Source organism: Sabethes cyaneus, chromosome 1 (genome assembly GCF_943734655.1).
Source record: "Sabethes cyaneus chromosome 1, idSabCyanKW18_F2, whole genome shotgun sequence".
Taxonomy (NCBI): domain Eukaryota; kingdom Metazoa; phylum Arthropoda; class Insecta; order Diptera; family Culicidae; genus Sabethes; species Sabethes cyaneus.
Window position 1 is genome coordinate 101,444,708 of NC_071353.1, and position 15,004 is coordinate 101,459,711.

The 15,004-nt window shown below is 38.8% G+C and overlaps 1 protein-coding gene across 4 annotated transcripts in view; it reads right to left on the bottom strand.

The window, feature by feature from the left end:
* LOC128739965 (phosphatidylinositol 4,5-bisphosphate 3-kinase catalytic subunit beta isoform) overlaps nucleotides 1-14,699 on the bottom strand; it is a 36,194-nt gene extending 21,495 nt beyond the window's left edge. Inside the window, exons 1-2 of one of the 4 annotated variants that reach the window (XM_053835475.1) lie at nucleotides 14,559-14,699; nucleotides 3,510-4,183 (exon numbers count right to left, since the gene is read on the bottom strand). In XM_053835475.1, coding sequence (XP_053691450.1) covers nucleotides 3,510-3,641 — 132 coding nt within the window. In that variant the 5' untranslated portion in view covers nucleotides 3,642-4,183; nucleotides 14,559-14,699. Of the gene's footprint in view, nucleotides 1-3,509; nucleotides 4,184-4,306; nucleotides 4,401-4,489; nucleotides 4,579-14,208; nucleotides 14,267-14,558 lie in introns of those variants that run through there. The other 3 variants (XM_053835485.1, XM_053835479.1, XM_053835491.1) reach the window with 3 other exon arrangements.
* Nucleotides 14,700-15,004: the final 305 nt, after the last annotated feature.

Here is a 15,004-nt window from a genome sequence, read left to right on the forward strand (position 1 = left end):
GTGATGGGCGAGATGCAGAAGCGGGTGATCGAGTGGTGGCCGATCAATAGAGATGGTCGGGTAGCGGAAAATTTGCCCGAAACCCGGCCCGTACCCGTACCCGCCGGGTTCGGGTCGGGTTCGGGTATTGAAAAAAAAAAATAATTTGCGGGTTCGGGTCGGGTACGAGTTCTTAATTTTTGTTTTTGAAACCGGGTACGGGTCGGGTCGGGTATCTCTATTGACCACATTTAACACTAAAGATGGTCGGGTACCCGGGCCCGTCCCGTACCCGACGGGTTGCGGTCGGGTTCGGGTATCAAAAATAATAAACCTCCGGGTTTGGGTCGGGTACGGGTTTTTAATTTTTTTTTAATCGGGTACGGGTCGGGTGCGGGTATTCAAATTTTCATACCCGACCATCTCTACCGATCAACTCCCGAATGTGCATATTAAGAATCAAGGGTCGATTCTTTAATATTAGCATAATTAACGTGCACAGTCTCACCTCGGAAGTATCGATGATGACAAAGACGAATTCTACACGCAGTTTTAGCGTGAATACGACAGCTGCCCAAGACATGATGTCAAAATTATCATCGGGGACTGTAATGCTCAGGTTGGTCGGGAGGAGGAATTCAAACCGGTGATTGGACGGTTCAGCTCTCACCCGCAAACGAACGAAAACGGTCTAAGACTTGTCGACTTCGCCGCCTCCAAGAGCATGGCTATACGTAGTACCTTCTTCGAGCATAACCTCTACCATCGGTACACCTGGAGATCACCCAACCAGACAGAATTACAAATCGACCACGTTCTGATAGGGGGTCGACACTTTTCAGGCATTATCGACGTTAGAACCAATCCGGGTGCTAACATTGATTCGGATCACTACCTAGTGATGGTAAGGATACGTCAAAAACTATCTGTTGTGAACAACATGCGATACCGGCGCCCGCCACGGTATAATCTAGCGCGACTAGAGCAACCGGAGGTCGCCGAAAACTACACGTTATCTCTCGAAACCGCGCTGCCGGAAGAGGGGGAGCTGGACGAAGCCCCTCTTGAGGACTGTTGGAATGCCGTGAAAACAGCCATTAACAGCGTAGCGGAGAACGTCCTAGGCCGTGTGGCACCGAATCGACGTAACGAATGGTTTGACGAGGAATTCCAGCAGATATTGGCTGAGAAATATCTGCTACAAATGCTGCGTAGAGCCACCCGTCAGAATGTGGAGCGATACAAACATAAGCTGAAGCAGCAAACCCGACCCGACCCGATGTGCAGAGATGAAGATGGAGGTATATTGACTGACGACCGTGCGGCGATAGAAAGGTGGAAGCAGCACTACGATGAATACCTGAATGGCATGCAGGCGGAAGACCATGATAGCGGAGGAAGTGACCACATTGGAGTAGCAAGCAACGAAGACGTGCCCCCTCATCGATAAGGGAAGTTAAAGAAGCCATCCAGCGGCTGAAAAAAAAACAAAGCAGCGGGAAAGGATGGTATTGGAGCGGAACATATTAAAATGGGCATGAACAAGTTGGCCGGCTGTCTGCATCAACTGATTGTCAAGATTTGGGATACGGAACGACTACCGGAGGAGCGGAAAGATGGGGTTATCTGCCCTATCTACCAGAAAGGTGATAAGCTGGATTGTGAGAACTATCGAGCAATCATTATTCTGAATGCCACCTATAAAATGTTGTCCCAAGTCATCTTTCACTGACTATCGCCTATAGCCAATAGATTTGTGGGAAGCTACCAGGCCGGCTTCATGGAGGGTCGGTCTACAATGGACCAAATCTTGACCCTGCGGCAGATCCTCCAGAAGTGCCGCGAATTCCGAGTCCCTACGCTCCACCTGTTCATCGATTTCAAAGCCGCATATGATAGCGTAAACCGACAAAAGCTATAGAAAATTTTAGACGAAAACGGCTTACTAGACTTATCATGGCTACGATGGATGGGATCCAGTGCTGTGTGATCTCGGGTGGATTGTTGGACCCATTCGAATCTCGCAGGGGACTTCGACAAGGAGATGGTTTTTCTTGCCTGCTATTTAACATTGCGCTTGAAGGTGTTATAAGACGAGCGGTGATCGAAATCCGTGGCACGATTTTCAATAAATCCAGTCAATTTATCTGCTTTGCTGACGACGTGGATGCTATCGGTAGAACATTTGAGGCGGTGGAAGATCAGTACACCAGACTAAAACGCGAAGCAGAGAAGATTGGATTGAAGATAAATACGTCTAAAACGAAGTATATGCTGGCGGGCGGGGCCGAGCGCGACAGGGCCCGCTTGGGCAGTTCCGTGGTAATCGACGGGGATGAGTTCGAGGTAGTCGACGAGTTCGTATACCTTGGCTCACTGGCAACAGAGGACAACAATACCAGCCGTGAGATTAAAAGACGTATTATCAGCGGAAGTCGGGCCTACTACGGACTCCACAAACACTTGCGGTCGAACAATTTGAGCCCCGTACAAATTGCACACTGTACAAAACGCTAATTAGACCGGTTGTCCTCTACGGGCATGACACGAGGACACTGCTAGAAGAGGACCTACGAGCACTCGGAGTTTTCGAACGGCGGGTGCCAAGAACCATCTTTGGCGGAGTGCAAGAGAACGGTGTATGGAAGCGAAGAATGAACCACGAGCTCGCGCGTCTCTGCGGCGAACCAAGTATTCAGAAAGTGGTTAAAGCTGGACGGATACGTTGGGCAGGACATGTTGCATGCCGGACAACTATCCTGCAAAAATGGTTTTCGCATCAAATCCGGTAGGAACAAGACGAAGAGGGGCACAGCGAGCGAGGTGGCAAGACCAGGTGGAGCGAGATCAGGCGAGCACTGGGTGCCCGCGGAACTGGAGACCAGCTGTCATGGACCGAAATAGATGGAGAAATTATACTGCGCAGGGCTTGTTGGAAGACGTTAGGCTAACTAAGTAAGTAAGTAAGTAAGTCAGCAGATATTGGATGGGAAACAAATCTTTTATTTCACATATTTTTTTATTGCTGAATCTCTTCAAAATTTTATGAGATTGGCGGTACCTCACAAGCCATTTTATTTTTTTTTCGCCTAGGCCCTCTCTGTCCCATGGTAACCAACAGTAACATGACTTTTGATAGTAAAATCAACCGATAAGATGTTTAAAGCATTTAAATATGAATATTCCTGTCTCAGACCGTAGTAGAAACATTGTTGTATAAGCTTTGTTTTACGAATTGCTTATTAGTAACTGTTTCAGATGACTGTAAACCACCCAAATACCCTTGGGACAGAGAGGGCTAATAGATAATCAGAAAACAACCTGTTATCGGTCAAGGAGTATGTCAGTAAGAGGGCAAGCATTTTACCAATATAAAACATAATAAGGCGATTAAGGGAAACCATTTTTCAACTAATAGAGCAATTTGGTGCACATCGAAATTATGGATGTAGCGCAATGTGTCTAATTATAAACTTTAAACCTTTACATCTATCGACCTAAAAATTATAATATAAAGACATATTGCTTACCGCTTTTAGATCTTGCAGTCTAGCGAAAATAGAGTACTTGAGAATTATCAGGACTCCATTTGGCAGGAAAAAAGTCACCTCCGTGGTATCGTCTGGATTCGTCCAGAAATCGTAGTTGAATGATAAACCCATTGCGCTTGTTATCTCTACACTACACTGTTTTTCATTGAAAATATATTGCGCTTTTATTTCAGATTTTTACGCTTTACCGTTGATAATTTCACAGATCTCACTTCCAATTAAAGCACGATATTTCTTAAACGATCAATAGCTTTTCTGCCGCTTCCACTTTTTTACTATTCATCGCCAGTTGCTCACACTCGTATCAAAAACAACTTGTTTACCAATTCGTGAACAAAACAGCACTCCTCTAGGTTATCCCCTACCTATCTAATACTTGACTGCGCGAAATCGCGTCGGTATTTTTCGCTTTGACAATCGTATCGGCAAATGCAGGTTCATAACGGTATCTATCTTTGAATTGGAAAACATCTTGCGCTAATTTTTTTAATTATCGCACACACACTGCTAACACTATAACTTGAATCGTTAGTTTTTATTCCTGGAGTATCACCATTTATTACTTTGATGATTTCGTAGTAATCAACATGTTATTATCCGCAGTTGCTCCACATAACGTTCTGTGACTTTGATGAGTGTATAATTTTGCGAACCTGCAATAATTGAAAAAGAACAATATTTTAATTAGTAATTCAAATATTTAATCAGCCCATATTATCATAGCAAATATGAAGGATCCAAATATGTGCTTGTATATAGAGGCCATAAAAACCTACTAGAATGGAACAAATTCATTCAACTCTTGTTTAGTCAAAGTTGGAATTTCTTTTCACCACATAACTAATATCCAGGCATCGATTTCTTCTTGTAAACGTAAAAATTTGATGCAGATTTGTAGAATATATGGATGTTATAAGCGGATTCAATAATTTAGATAAGACACAATACAATGCGTATACCTGTAAAAACAAAATATCGCTCCTGCTCCGCTAAGATTCGAAGCGCTACTGACAAACAGTGCGTAAAAGTGGCACCATTAGCGAACTGAAACAACTGAACTGTTTACAAGTTTACAAGTCAAATGATAGACAGCTCGTTGCTCAACGGCAATGCATATTTTTGCGCTACATGCATCCGGCTGAATGAGCGCAAACGCACGTACGGTGGGTAAAAGTAGAGTAAAAGCAGATTGTTTCACAAAACCTAATTTCTCTGTTAGAATTGTTCTAAAATATAAAATGAGTGGTCAGTATTATTTACAAATGCTACTTGTTTTATTTCTATACTAAAAGTTTGTTTAAATTGTTTCTGTCGTAAACGGTTTAAGTACGAACCATTTATTTCGGAGGTTTCAAAATCAGTTTTTATACTCGAAACAATAATAACATTCATGAAATTGTTTTCCCTTCATTTTTTCCGCCTATACATGAATGAAGGAATACATTTTTGTAAATATAATTTTTATTTTGAGCATAAAACTGGTTTTGAAATCCCAAAAATCAATAACTCATGTTCGAAACTTCATGACCCCATAACTAGCGATTATACGGAAAGGTCCTAAATTTTCCTGTTATACAAATAACTGTGAATGGGGACATGCCGGACATCGCTATTTTGATGCGAACCGTACAAACGCTCTAAATGTCTAAATACAAAAATGAAGTCACACTACCGTCAGGCCCCGTCAGCACAACAACATCTTACCAAATACGTCAATGGCGATCGTTATGCGTTATCGATGTTCAAACAAAAACAAACTTCGTCATATGTATTTATTTTGTTGGTTGTTGAACTTGAAAAAATCGATTTTTCTGCGAATCAAAATATATACCACTAAAATGATTAAGAAGATTAGGTATATCATGATTACAATTATGCAATTTACGTCATGTGTGTTGTCGTCGCCTACCTAGTTTGTTTGAACCGAAAGGCAGATGAAGAAAAAATGTTATCTTAGTAAACCACGTCAATTATTGCTACTTATACAGCTATTTCATACATAACGGAATGACCGTTGGAGTTATTCACCTTAATTCGACTATTTATTTATTATGTTGATTACGAATTGTAGCATTCACTAGTATTTTTATCGAGCTAAAGTAAATACTGATGCTGGTTTTCGTTCCATTTGGTACGAAAACAACGAAACGGTTACAGCTTCAGAATGCCGAATGCGATCAAAATAGTGTGTGCTGGGCCTTTGTGAGATCACAAGAAAGACAGCAATCACCTTCGGAGGCATTCATTTGTGTAGATTTGTCTGTTAAATGAATGTCCTTCCTTGATGTAATGAACTCATTTTACCACATCCGCAGATTCGTTACTAATTAGTTACTAATGAGGTACTAGCATTGTAAAACCGTAACTACAAAAAATACAGTAAAACTTTATTAAGCGAAATTGTAGATAATAACTAGTTCTACAAATGTCCCATGTAGAACTTTGTCGAATTTTGCTCGGCTGAGACGATACTGTCAAATGAATCACATGCGCATGTCATTAGCCTGGAAAAGGTGCTCCAATTCTTCACGATCTTTGTCGTCCTTCTGCAAGACTTAGATAGCTATCTTTGCTCTCTCCATCGCTTGCTGGCATTCCCCGACAAACCAGTCATTTAGTGCACTTGGGATTTCGTTAACTAGTGCCATGGTAGTACCTAATCATTCTGACGACAGAGCGTATCCTTTCCCGACCAAGCGTCTTCGTTGGTTGAACCACCCAATTCCAAATATGGAGATAGAACCCCATCCAGTCAACGTGTGATAGTTGTCGGTAGCTTATGAGTTGTTTAATTGCCGAATGTTTATCCGAGGACGACTTTGGCGTAAATTGTATACCGTCCAGTTTTGTTTGAGCGCACATGTACTGCTACTAAGCAAGAATTAATATTCGCAAGGCCTCGTGGTCTGGGAGAAAGGTTGGGCTCGAATTTAGTTGCAATTGGTTCTTATTATAGCTTGGTCAAATCTACGGATTTCCCAGTTCGGTAAAAAGGAACAAGCTAGTGAGTGCTGCCCCCAGCATTTATGCACTGTCCCAAGATACAAAGTTAATTGAGCGCAGCACAACCTGAACGTTTGCGGTAGTCGACAGAAGCCTCAAAATATAGAGACGCACCCGCCTTCCAACCCTCAAGATCAAAAAGATAGTGCAGTAAAACTGTGGGCTTAAACGTCTCTCTAAGACCCGACCCCTGCCCATGACTCTATCTAGCAACACCGACCAGCTGAGACTCGAACATACGGCACGAATTGGCCTAATTTTCCTATCTGATACCTAAGCACCTCTATTATTAGTCATACTCATTGTAGAGTGATCCTTAGGCATCCAACCGGATCTGGTATGCCGCTTACATCTCCTGACTAACCCTAAGCCCCCGACCGACCTAATCAATCCGACATTTTTCGGAGATATTTGTGACAGCTGTAATAAATAGTGATGAATCCCAGAAACATTCATCTATTAATTATCAGAGATCCTCATACTGGCCTTATTTTTAAACGAAATAAAAGCACTTTCTGAACAACGCAACAATCACATTTGGTAAATTTTTCCCCCGAGTCATATTTGAAATCACAAAAGTATTTTGACATATACCCACATTCAGAAGTAAACGTGACCGTTGTTCATTCACTGATTCTTGGGGATTCTTGGCGTCATATGCTAGCTAATCGTTAAGAAAAAATCCATTGAAATGCTTTCAGGCACCCGTAATAGACATAAGAGAGGAGACGCAAAGAGAATCTCATTTGCAGTTATGATCTATTTAAAATCTATCTTTTTCCAGGTGTAATGCAAAATGGAGAACATACCTCTATTTCATTTTAGAGCATAGGCAGGTATTTTTTCACTCAAATCACAAGTCTCAGATTTAATATTTTGTGCTTTGGTCATGGAATGCTTTTGGATATCACAAGAGCACAGATTCAACCTTTACTTATCAAACGTAGCAAGCAAGACAAAATATCAGTTACTAATCATGATATGTGACCAATCGCGAATATATGAGTAACGGCGATTTATGGTCATAGTTTAGTCACGAAAAGTAAAAAGCGTTTACCTTATTGATGTTATTGGACGCCAGGCTCTAACGTCTCACCGTTTCCTTTTAACGAATTACCCGACAATCCATACTTACACTAATTCTGCTCTTATCAAAAATTTAGCAGCAAACAAAAATTTCACCGCGATATGTTTACGTTGTTTCGATAATTTTATCAGTATCCTGTTAGATAAGAGTTGCTACTTTTCTAAGAAAACAAAACAAAACATCCCAAAAATATATTTATTTTAAATACAAATACATTCATGCTCGATTCACCAAAAATCCCCATTACGTCCGTTGATATTTCAATGAAACACATTGCTTTAAATAGTTGCATTTGCATTGCAGCTGTAACCAATAATTGACTGCTTCATTGATGTTTGCGATACGTTTTGAACGAACAAGTTGTTCGTTAACAAAAATAAATAACACTTAGTACATAGTAGTAAAGTAGTAGTATAGTTTTTACCATAACATTGTAAAATACTGTAATTAATACAAAATAAAAAAACAAGTCCCGAAAAACGCGCCCTTCAAATTTTGTTTTATATATTTAGGTACAGGCAGCACAGCACAACAATAACAACGGATGGCAAATTTTATATCGTTTTTGTTTTTTAACCTGGGTTAATTCCAATCCAACCACTGAATAAAAAAATATTTTCGGGTTGTCAGTGTATTGCTAAAAGCGGGATCAAAATTGTAGAAAAACCCAGAGCGAACCAGACGTCTAAAAACTTTCACCTAGAAGGAAACTAATAGGGAATTTATTTAAAGCGTTTTAGGTTGGACCTATGCAAAAACAAAAATGCTATTAGATTGCTCGAGTAAAATGACAGCAACTACCTATCAGTGCGCGAAGAACTAATTAAATTGATATTTCAAATAATATCGTCAAGATAAGTTTTTTTTAAATTACATATATCATGGTCGGTGTTAAGTCAGACCGAACCAAGTGACAAAACTCTGATTTCGAGAAAAACGCGTTCAAAGTTTGCTGCTTTTTATGGTTTATAGCCATTAATCGTTCGAAATCATCTCATAATTCCGGCTGTTTGCAACAGTCTGACATGGTGAATGCAACTAGTCTTAAAAGAACCACATTAGATTGGCCTTTAATGAAAAAATATGCTGGTAAATTCTGGTTTCATTTTCCCGGAGATATTCCAGATCGCGGTGGGATTTTTTTTGACGTCATAAGTAGCAGATGAAATAAAACTGGAAATCTACTTAATTGACTGCGCAAAAGTTATCCATTTTATTTGTAGTCACTAATAATGACTTTTACGCTACCCTGTAGAGCGCTGACTTATGGCCCACACTTCGGAACATCAGTTGTCGGTTCTACCGGAACTCAAAAGTGGCCATTTGGAATTCTCTTCAGAAATATGGAAAATGGGATATCAAATGACAGGATTTTTTAACACGAGCTCTTTAGGGGCCATTTGGATGTATTTTGAGCCGATCTGAGTATTCCGAAACATCCGGAAGTGGTTCCGTGAATTGGAGCTCGTGTTGAAAAATCCTGTCATTTGATACCCCATTTCCCATATTTCCAAAGAGAATTCCAAATGGCCACTTTTGAGTTCCGGTAGAACCGACAACGGATGTTCTGAAGTGTGGGGCATAAGTCAGCGCTCTACAGGGTAGTGTAAAAGTCATTACTAGTGACTACAAATAAAATGGATAACTTTTGCGCAGTCAATTAAGTAGATTTCTAGTTTTATTTCATCTGCTACTTATGACGTCAAAAAAAATCCCACCGCAATCTGGAATATCTCCGGGAAAATGAAACCAGAATTTACCAGCATATTTTTTCATTAAAGGCCAATCTAATGTGGTTTTTTTAAGACTAGTTGCATAAAAATCGATTGAAAATCAGATGAGATAGAGCCAAAAATGTAACTGAGAGTACCTTCATTTTTGATGTTGGGGACGTAAAGGTTAAATAATGATAATAATAATAATGTCTGATTTGAGTAAAATGCAGCTTAGAAAATTTTGATCGTTTGCTGTTATTAACTCATTTTTTTAAATTTTGGCACTTCGTCCGGTCGGATTTATCACCGATCACATCTAGTCAACATAAAATGCATGAGTACTTTTCGTAGGTTAAAATTTTGACAAGCTGATATCATTTAGAAATTGCTAAATGGGGCACTTAATTTTGGCGCTAGCGGGGACCCCTGACCGTGAATTACACGTGGCCGGCGTCTGTATTGATCAACATGCAGCGACCTGATAAGGTTGCACAATGAGGAGTAGCGAGCTGTCCCAAGTATGCTGTTTCCAGTCATCATTTTGCAATTTTCATCGGTCCTGGCCAATAATAAACGGAGTACACTCAACCCCCGCTAATATGAAAAATAGCTCGTTTAGATTGGGCGAGTTCATTTTTAATCTGAATATTTGGTAACTCTATTCATTTTCACACACGCGCAAGACGCGCACCCTATCAACTTGTTGTTTTGATTTGACGAAAACAAACGTCTTGAAAACATCTCAAACATGCGCGAATTCTAAAGGTTCGGTTTGTATAATACGAAATTGGCTCGGCAGTTTCGACTAAAATGGTCTATTTTGAGTACTGGAGAGAGATAAGTTGCATATGAGCTATATTGCCAAAGCTCCTGAGCAAGAGGAAACGCATTAGGAATTTTTGCTTTTTTTAAATTTACCGGTCCACTTTAACGTCAATTGTGTGTGACGCTTGATCGGTTTTTAATGTGAATGCATTCATACCACCGGGGTACAGATTAAAAATGTTCAGATTAAAGAAGGTCATACCAACGGGGGTACACGGTAGTAGCATATGGGCGGCATCCTGTACTTATGCTTATGATATTCGTTACCTTCGTGAATCGATACATCCCAAATGTATATACCAATGCTAGTCCTCTATATGTATAACCAGAAAACCCAGAAAAGGAATATCTTTTGAGTTTTTAACATCGACGTTAGCTAAAGATGAAACATTGACTTATTTCGATCCAGATTTGGAAACATTTATTGTTGCTGACGCTAGGCCGATAGGAGATGGTACATTGTTATTTCAAAGAAACAATGCAGGCAATTTCAATATCATATATCCTTCTACAATGTTGTCAAACATGAAAAAAAGATATGCACAAACTGAGCGTGAAGCTCTCGCACTGGTATTGGCGCCTGAGAAGTTTCACTATTACATCTACGGTAATTTTTCTGGTTAGTCACCGATCACAAACCTCTGGTTACTATATTTGGAGATCGTGCTAAACCTTGTGCGCGTATTGAAAGATGAAAACTTCGTTTAATATCGTATGACTACAAAGTAATCTATAGAGCAGGTAAACAAATTTTGCAGAGCTATTCTCACCATGATGCCAGGAAGGATCTATTTGTGATCAGAGTTACGATAAGGAAACTGGAAGAATCATCTAACCGATATCCTCAGACGTCTGCCCAGTTGCAGTTCTGTTAGCTGATATAATTGAAGCTACTAAAAATGATATAGAACTAATTGAATTACTAAAGCGGCTTGCTTATCCTTCACAGAGATGCCTAGAACATTATTAAGAAACAAGCCGATAGCAAATTATCTTAGTACTGATGGGAATTTTTTTTTTCGGGTTATCCAGCTGGTCGCATAATAGCATAATAAAAATTTCGTCCACTAAAACACAGGTAGAACCCTAAACATAGCCGCCACGTCTATGCCCGCAGGCGGAGGCGTTCCGATCCTGGGTGGACTCTCTCTCTCTCTCTGCCTAAGGCTAGAATTTCATGTTTTAAATATGATGATGATAATGACGATGATTTGCCTCGAACATTTTTTGCTACATGAATTGTGAAATGTAGTATTAGTGAAGAAGTGGTGAATTCGTCAGCCCGCCTAACACCGGTTGTCCTCGACCGCGCACCCTCCATTAATTTTTCAACACAAACGAACCAATAGAAAGACAAATCTTGGATCATCATCAGTGGTTATCAATTCATCAGGGCTCGACTCATGAAACTTTTTCATCCTCCCCTCCCCCTGGCAAGATAGCACGTGGGACTGCTGTGGGCGTTCGCGGCAGTCGACAGAAGCTTTAAACTATAGAGTCGCCCCCGCCTCCCAGCCCTCGAGACCAAAGAGTTACTGCGCAATATTTATAACGGGAATCCGTCGACAAACCCCAAAAACCGACCAGTACCAAGCGTCCGCTGTCCCCGTAACCTGCGTAGATATATGATTGCTTTCTTTTATGTTACCTCTTCTCACCCTCTCCCTGGTTAGTTGAATTTCCTTGCTTATCGAGATGACTTTATACATTCTAGAACACTTCGATCAATATTAGCAGAAATCTTACTTGATCTAAATGGGAACATCATTAAAATGAATTATGTAAAATATAGGATAAAAATCAATAAAAATCTTTTCATCCCCTAATATATGTAACTTAATCATTAATTGAATTAGACCCTGGAAAAAGCCAGCTTTAGATTTTACTGAAGTGAGCCAGTGCTGAAAAAAATCACTTTATCGAAACTCAAAATGATTGAGTTCGAGTCCATGAAATAATAGAATCTTTTTCCAGAAGGAATATGAATATCATTGAAATAAAGTTGCTTTGATAAACCAAACCGTTGCCGTTGAGTTTCGACGAGCAAATGAAATCATGAATTGATATAGGTGATCAAGTAGTTATATCGTGATCAAGAAGGTAATGAGGCGGAATAACTTGAAAACTAATTTCAACCCACAACCGCAGGTAATTGTTAAAAGAAGTGGAACTTGACCTATTGCAGCATCTTTTGGCCTAAATGCCATATTACTAGTTAAATACTCTCAAGAAAAATAATTGAAAATGTTCTCAATACATAATCAGAAATGATTGATACGAGACATCTCCATTTCATCTTTTCCTGTTGATTCAGAAATGTATTTACGTATGAAGAACTTGTTCACACAAGATTCATTTCAAGGGAACGTCCTTGAGGCAATACTTTACCGATGGGCTGGGCGAATCAACATATGCAAACGGATATTTTGCAAATGTTAATACTGACAAAAAATTGCAATATTCCTATTATTAGAAAAATTTGAAATTATCTCCAGGAGTCTTCTGCTGTGGCTGTGACAGTACTAAAAAGAAAAATAATAGAAGAAAAAAGAAACTAAATCCACCTAACTGTCCACTGTCCGTAGAGAATAACTGGTTGTAACGAAGCGAAAGCTGAAGATAAAGAGAGCAGTCACCAGCGAAATTTGGCAAATGAATTGGTGGAATCGGTTGGCCAAGACCGTGACTGAAAAAGATGCGCACCAGCTGATGAGCGGTAGCAACCAACAGTAAAATGAACGAATTTCTTCGAAATAATGATGAATGATTTGTTTTAGTTTTTTTATGAAGTATAATGTTTCATCCTTCAGTTTCGATTGAAAAAATAGACGCATTTGAAAGTGCCAATTTCTAAATAATCAAAGTTTTAGCCACGCTTCAACGTATACTTACAATGTTTAGTAATAATCTATAGCTAACTTAGCAGCTGTCACTAGCTTAGGATTTTTATTCAACTGAGCACTAAAAGAAAAAATACCCATCATCAATGCAAAGTTCAATTGATATTCATTTTCATTATTCAATTTCTCATAATGATTACGAAATTTTATGCGTGGAAATCATCTAGATTGTTGTAATAACCATTAACATATAAAAAATGATTTAAGAATATATCTATTGAATATTGAGTGATAATTTTTACACATAATATGGACTATTTCACTGTAAATCCAACATGAAATTAATGAATCGTTTATTACACACTTCTAAAACACAAACAGGAAGGGAATGTAGCAAACGATGTTGTTGCTTCTTTGTCGAGTCATTGACTTTAGCATTGGATGTTTATACGAGTGTTTTGATCAGACAAATTCACAAGCATGGAATTGTAGCACTGCCACTACTACATTGATGCCACGCGTACCGTACTTCTTGGTTTGATGGGTTTGATAGACGACGAAATACCATTGTTTAGCAAGTGGTTTTGAAATCTTAGTAATAGAAAATAAGAACTGTATAAGAACTGTTTATTGGGATTGATGTTTTGAATATCTTATTTATATCCTTTGGAATATCTTATAAACAGTTAATCAACTAAGTATGTCCTTGTAAATCATAATCGTGCTCAGCTTACCATATTGCAGGTGCGATTGTACATACCATTACAACACTGATAATTGTGGTAACTGTTATTTTGTGTTTTTTGTAGAAAATTCGAAATTTTATCTTTTGTAGATAATGTACGGTGATGTAGGGTCGTTCAAATATTTGATTGTTCTACTAGTGATTACTTCAGAACGTGCTAAAATGCATTTTTCACCCAGCAGCAAAAGCGAGGTAGATTGATAAATTGAACAGTAAACATACCTTATTACTCTGTTGAATAATCAACAGAGCAACTAAAAAGAAATCCGATTTTCCCATATTTAATATTAGAAAGGAATTATCAACTTAGTAATTGGTTGTATAAATCTAAACAGCGCACTCGTAATGTTTGCACTTAATATCACATACATATCTGTATTGCTGTACTGACTTGGTGATTTGTTGTTACAATTTCTTTGATGAAATGTTTTACAATATAGTATATTATTATTGTCGAACTCACTGTTTGTTTTGGTATTCTTCCATAAAATAGTTGTACGTCTGCGCTCCAACACATATTCAGCATATACATATATGCTTATGTATTTACAATGGCGCCCCTTTTTCGATTTTTTTTCATTGGCAGCGTTAGTGCAGATTTTTTCTCGAAAATATATAAAATTTTCGAAACCTCATTTGACGAAAAATTATTGCGCAAAATCACATCGCGATATTGTCTTATATCTCTCAACTACCTGAACTTTCAAAACCGTACCATTCTTTATTCTGAGACGTGATTTAACACTTGCCATGGTTAGCTTTACTACTTTGACTAATTTATTGTGATATGCTATAAATATGCATTGTACCTACCTTATGTAGGGTCAAAATTGCGTTTAATAATGCAGTTGAATTATTTTATCATTGAAAAAACCCAACTTTGCAAACCATGCTTAGTTTTATATTCTTTAATTTAACTATTCCGTCGACAAAATAAATCCTTCTACTTGAATGGTATGAGCAGACATTTTCTCCAATACTCTTCTTACACGGGCACAATAATCAACTGCATTTTTTATATCGAAAGGTTTTATTTGTGAATGGCAAAACGGGCAAACACTGACGATTTTTCTCATAACGCATACATATACAAACAATAATCGCAAAAGTCAATTTAGCTGTCACTTTTGTACACACAAAATTGCACTTCAACAGGAGATGGGTAAAAACGGTAAAAACTAAAGAGGGCCAATGTGATACATACAGGTGTGTTGGTTATCCACCTTTTCGCGTGCTCAATAGATCATTACACGGGAGTT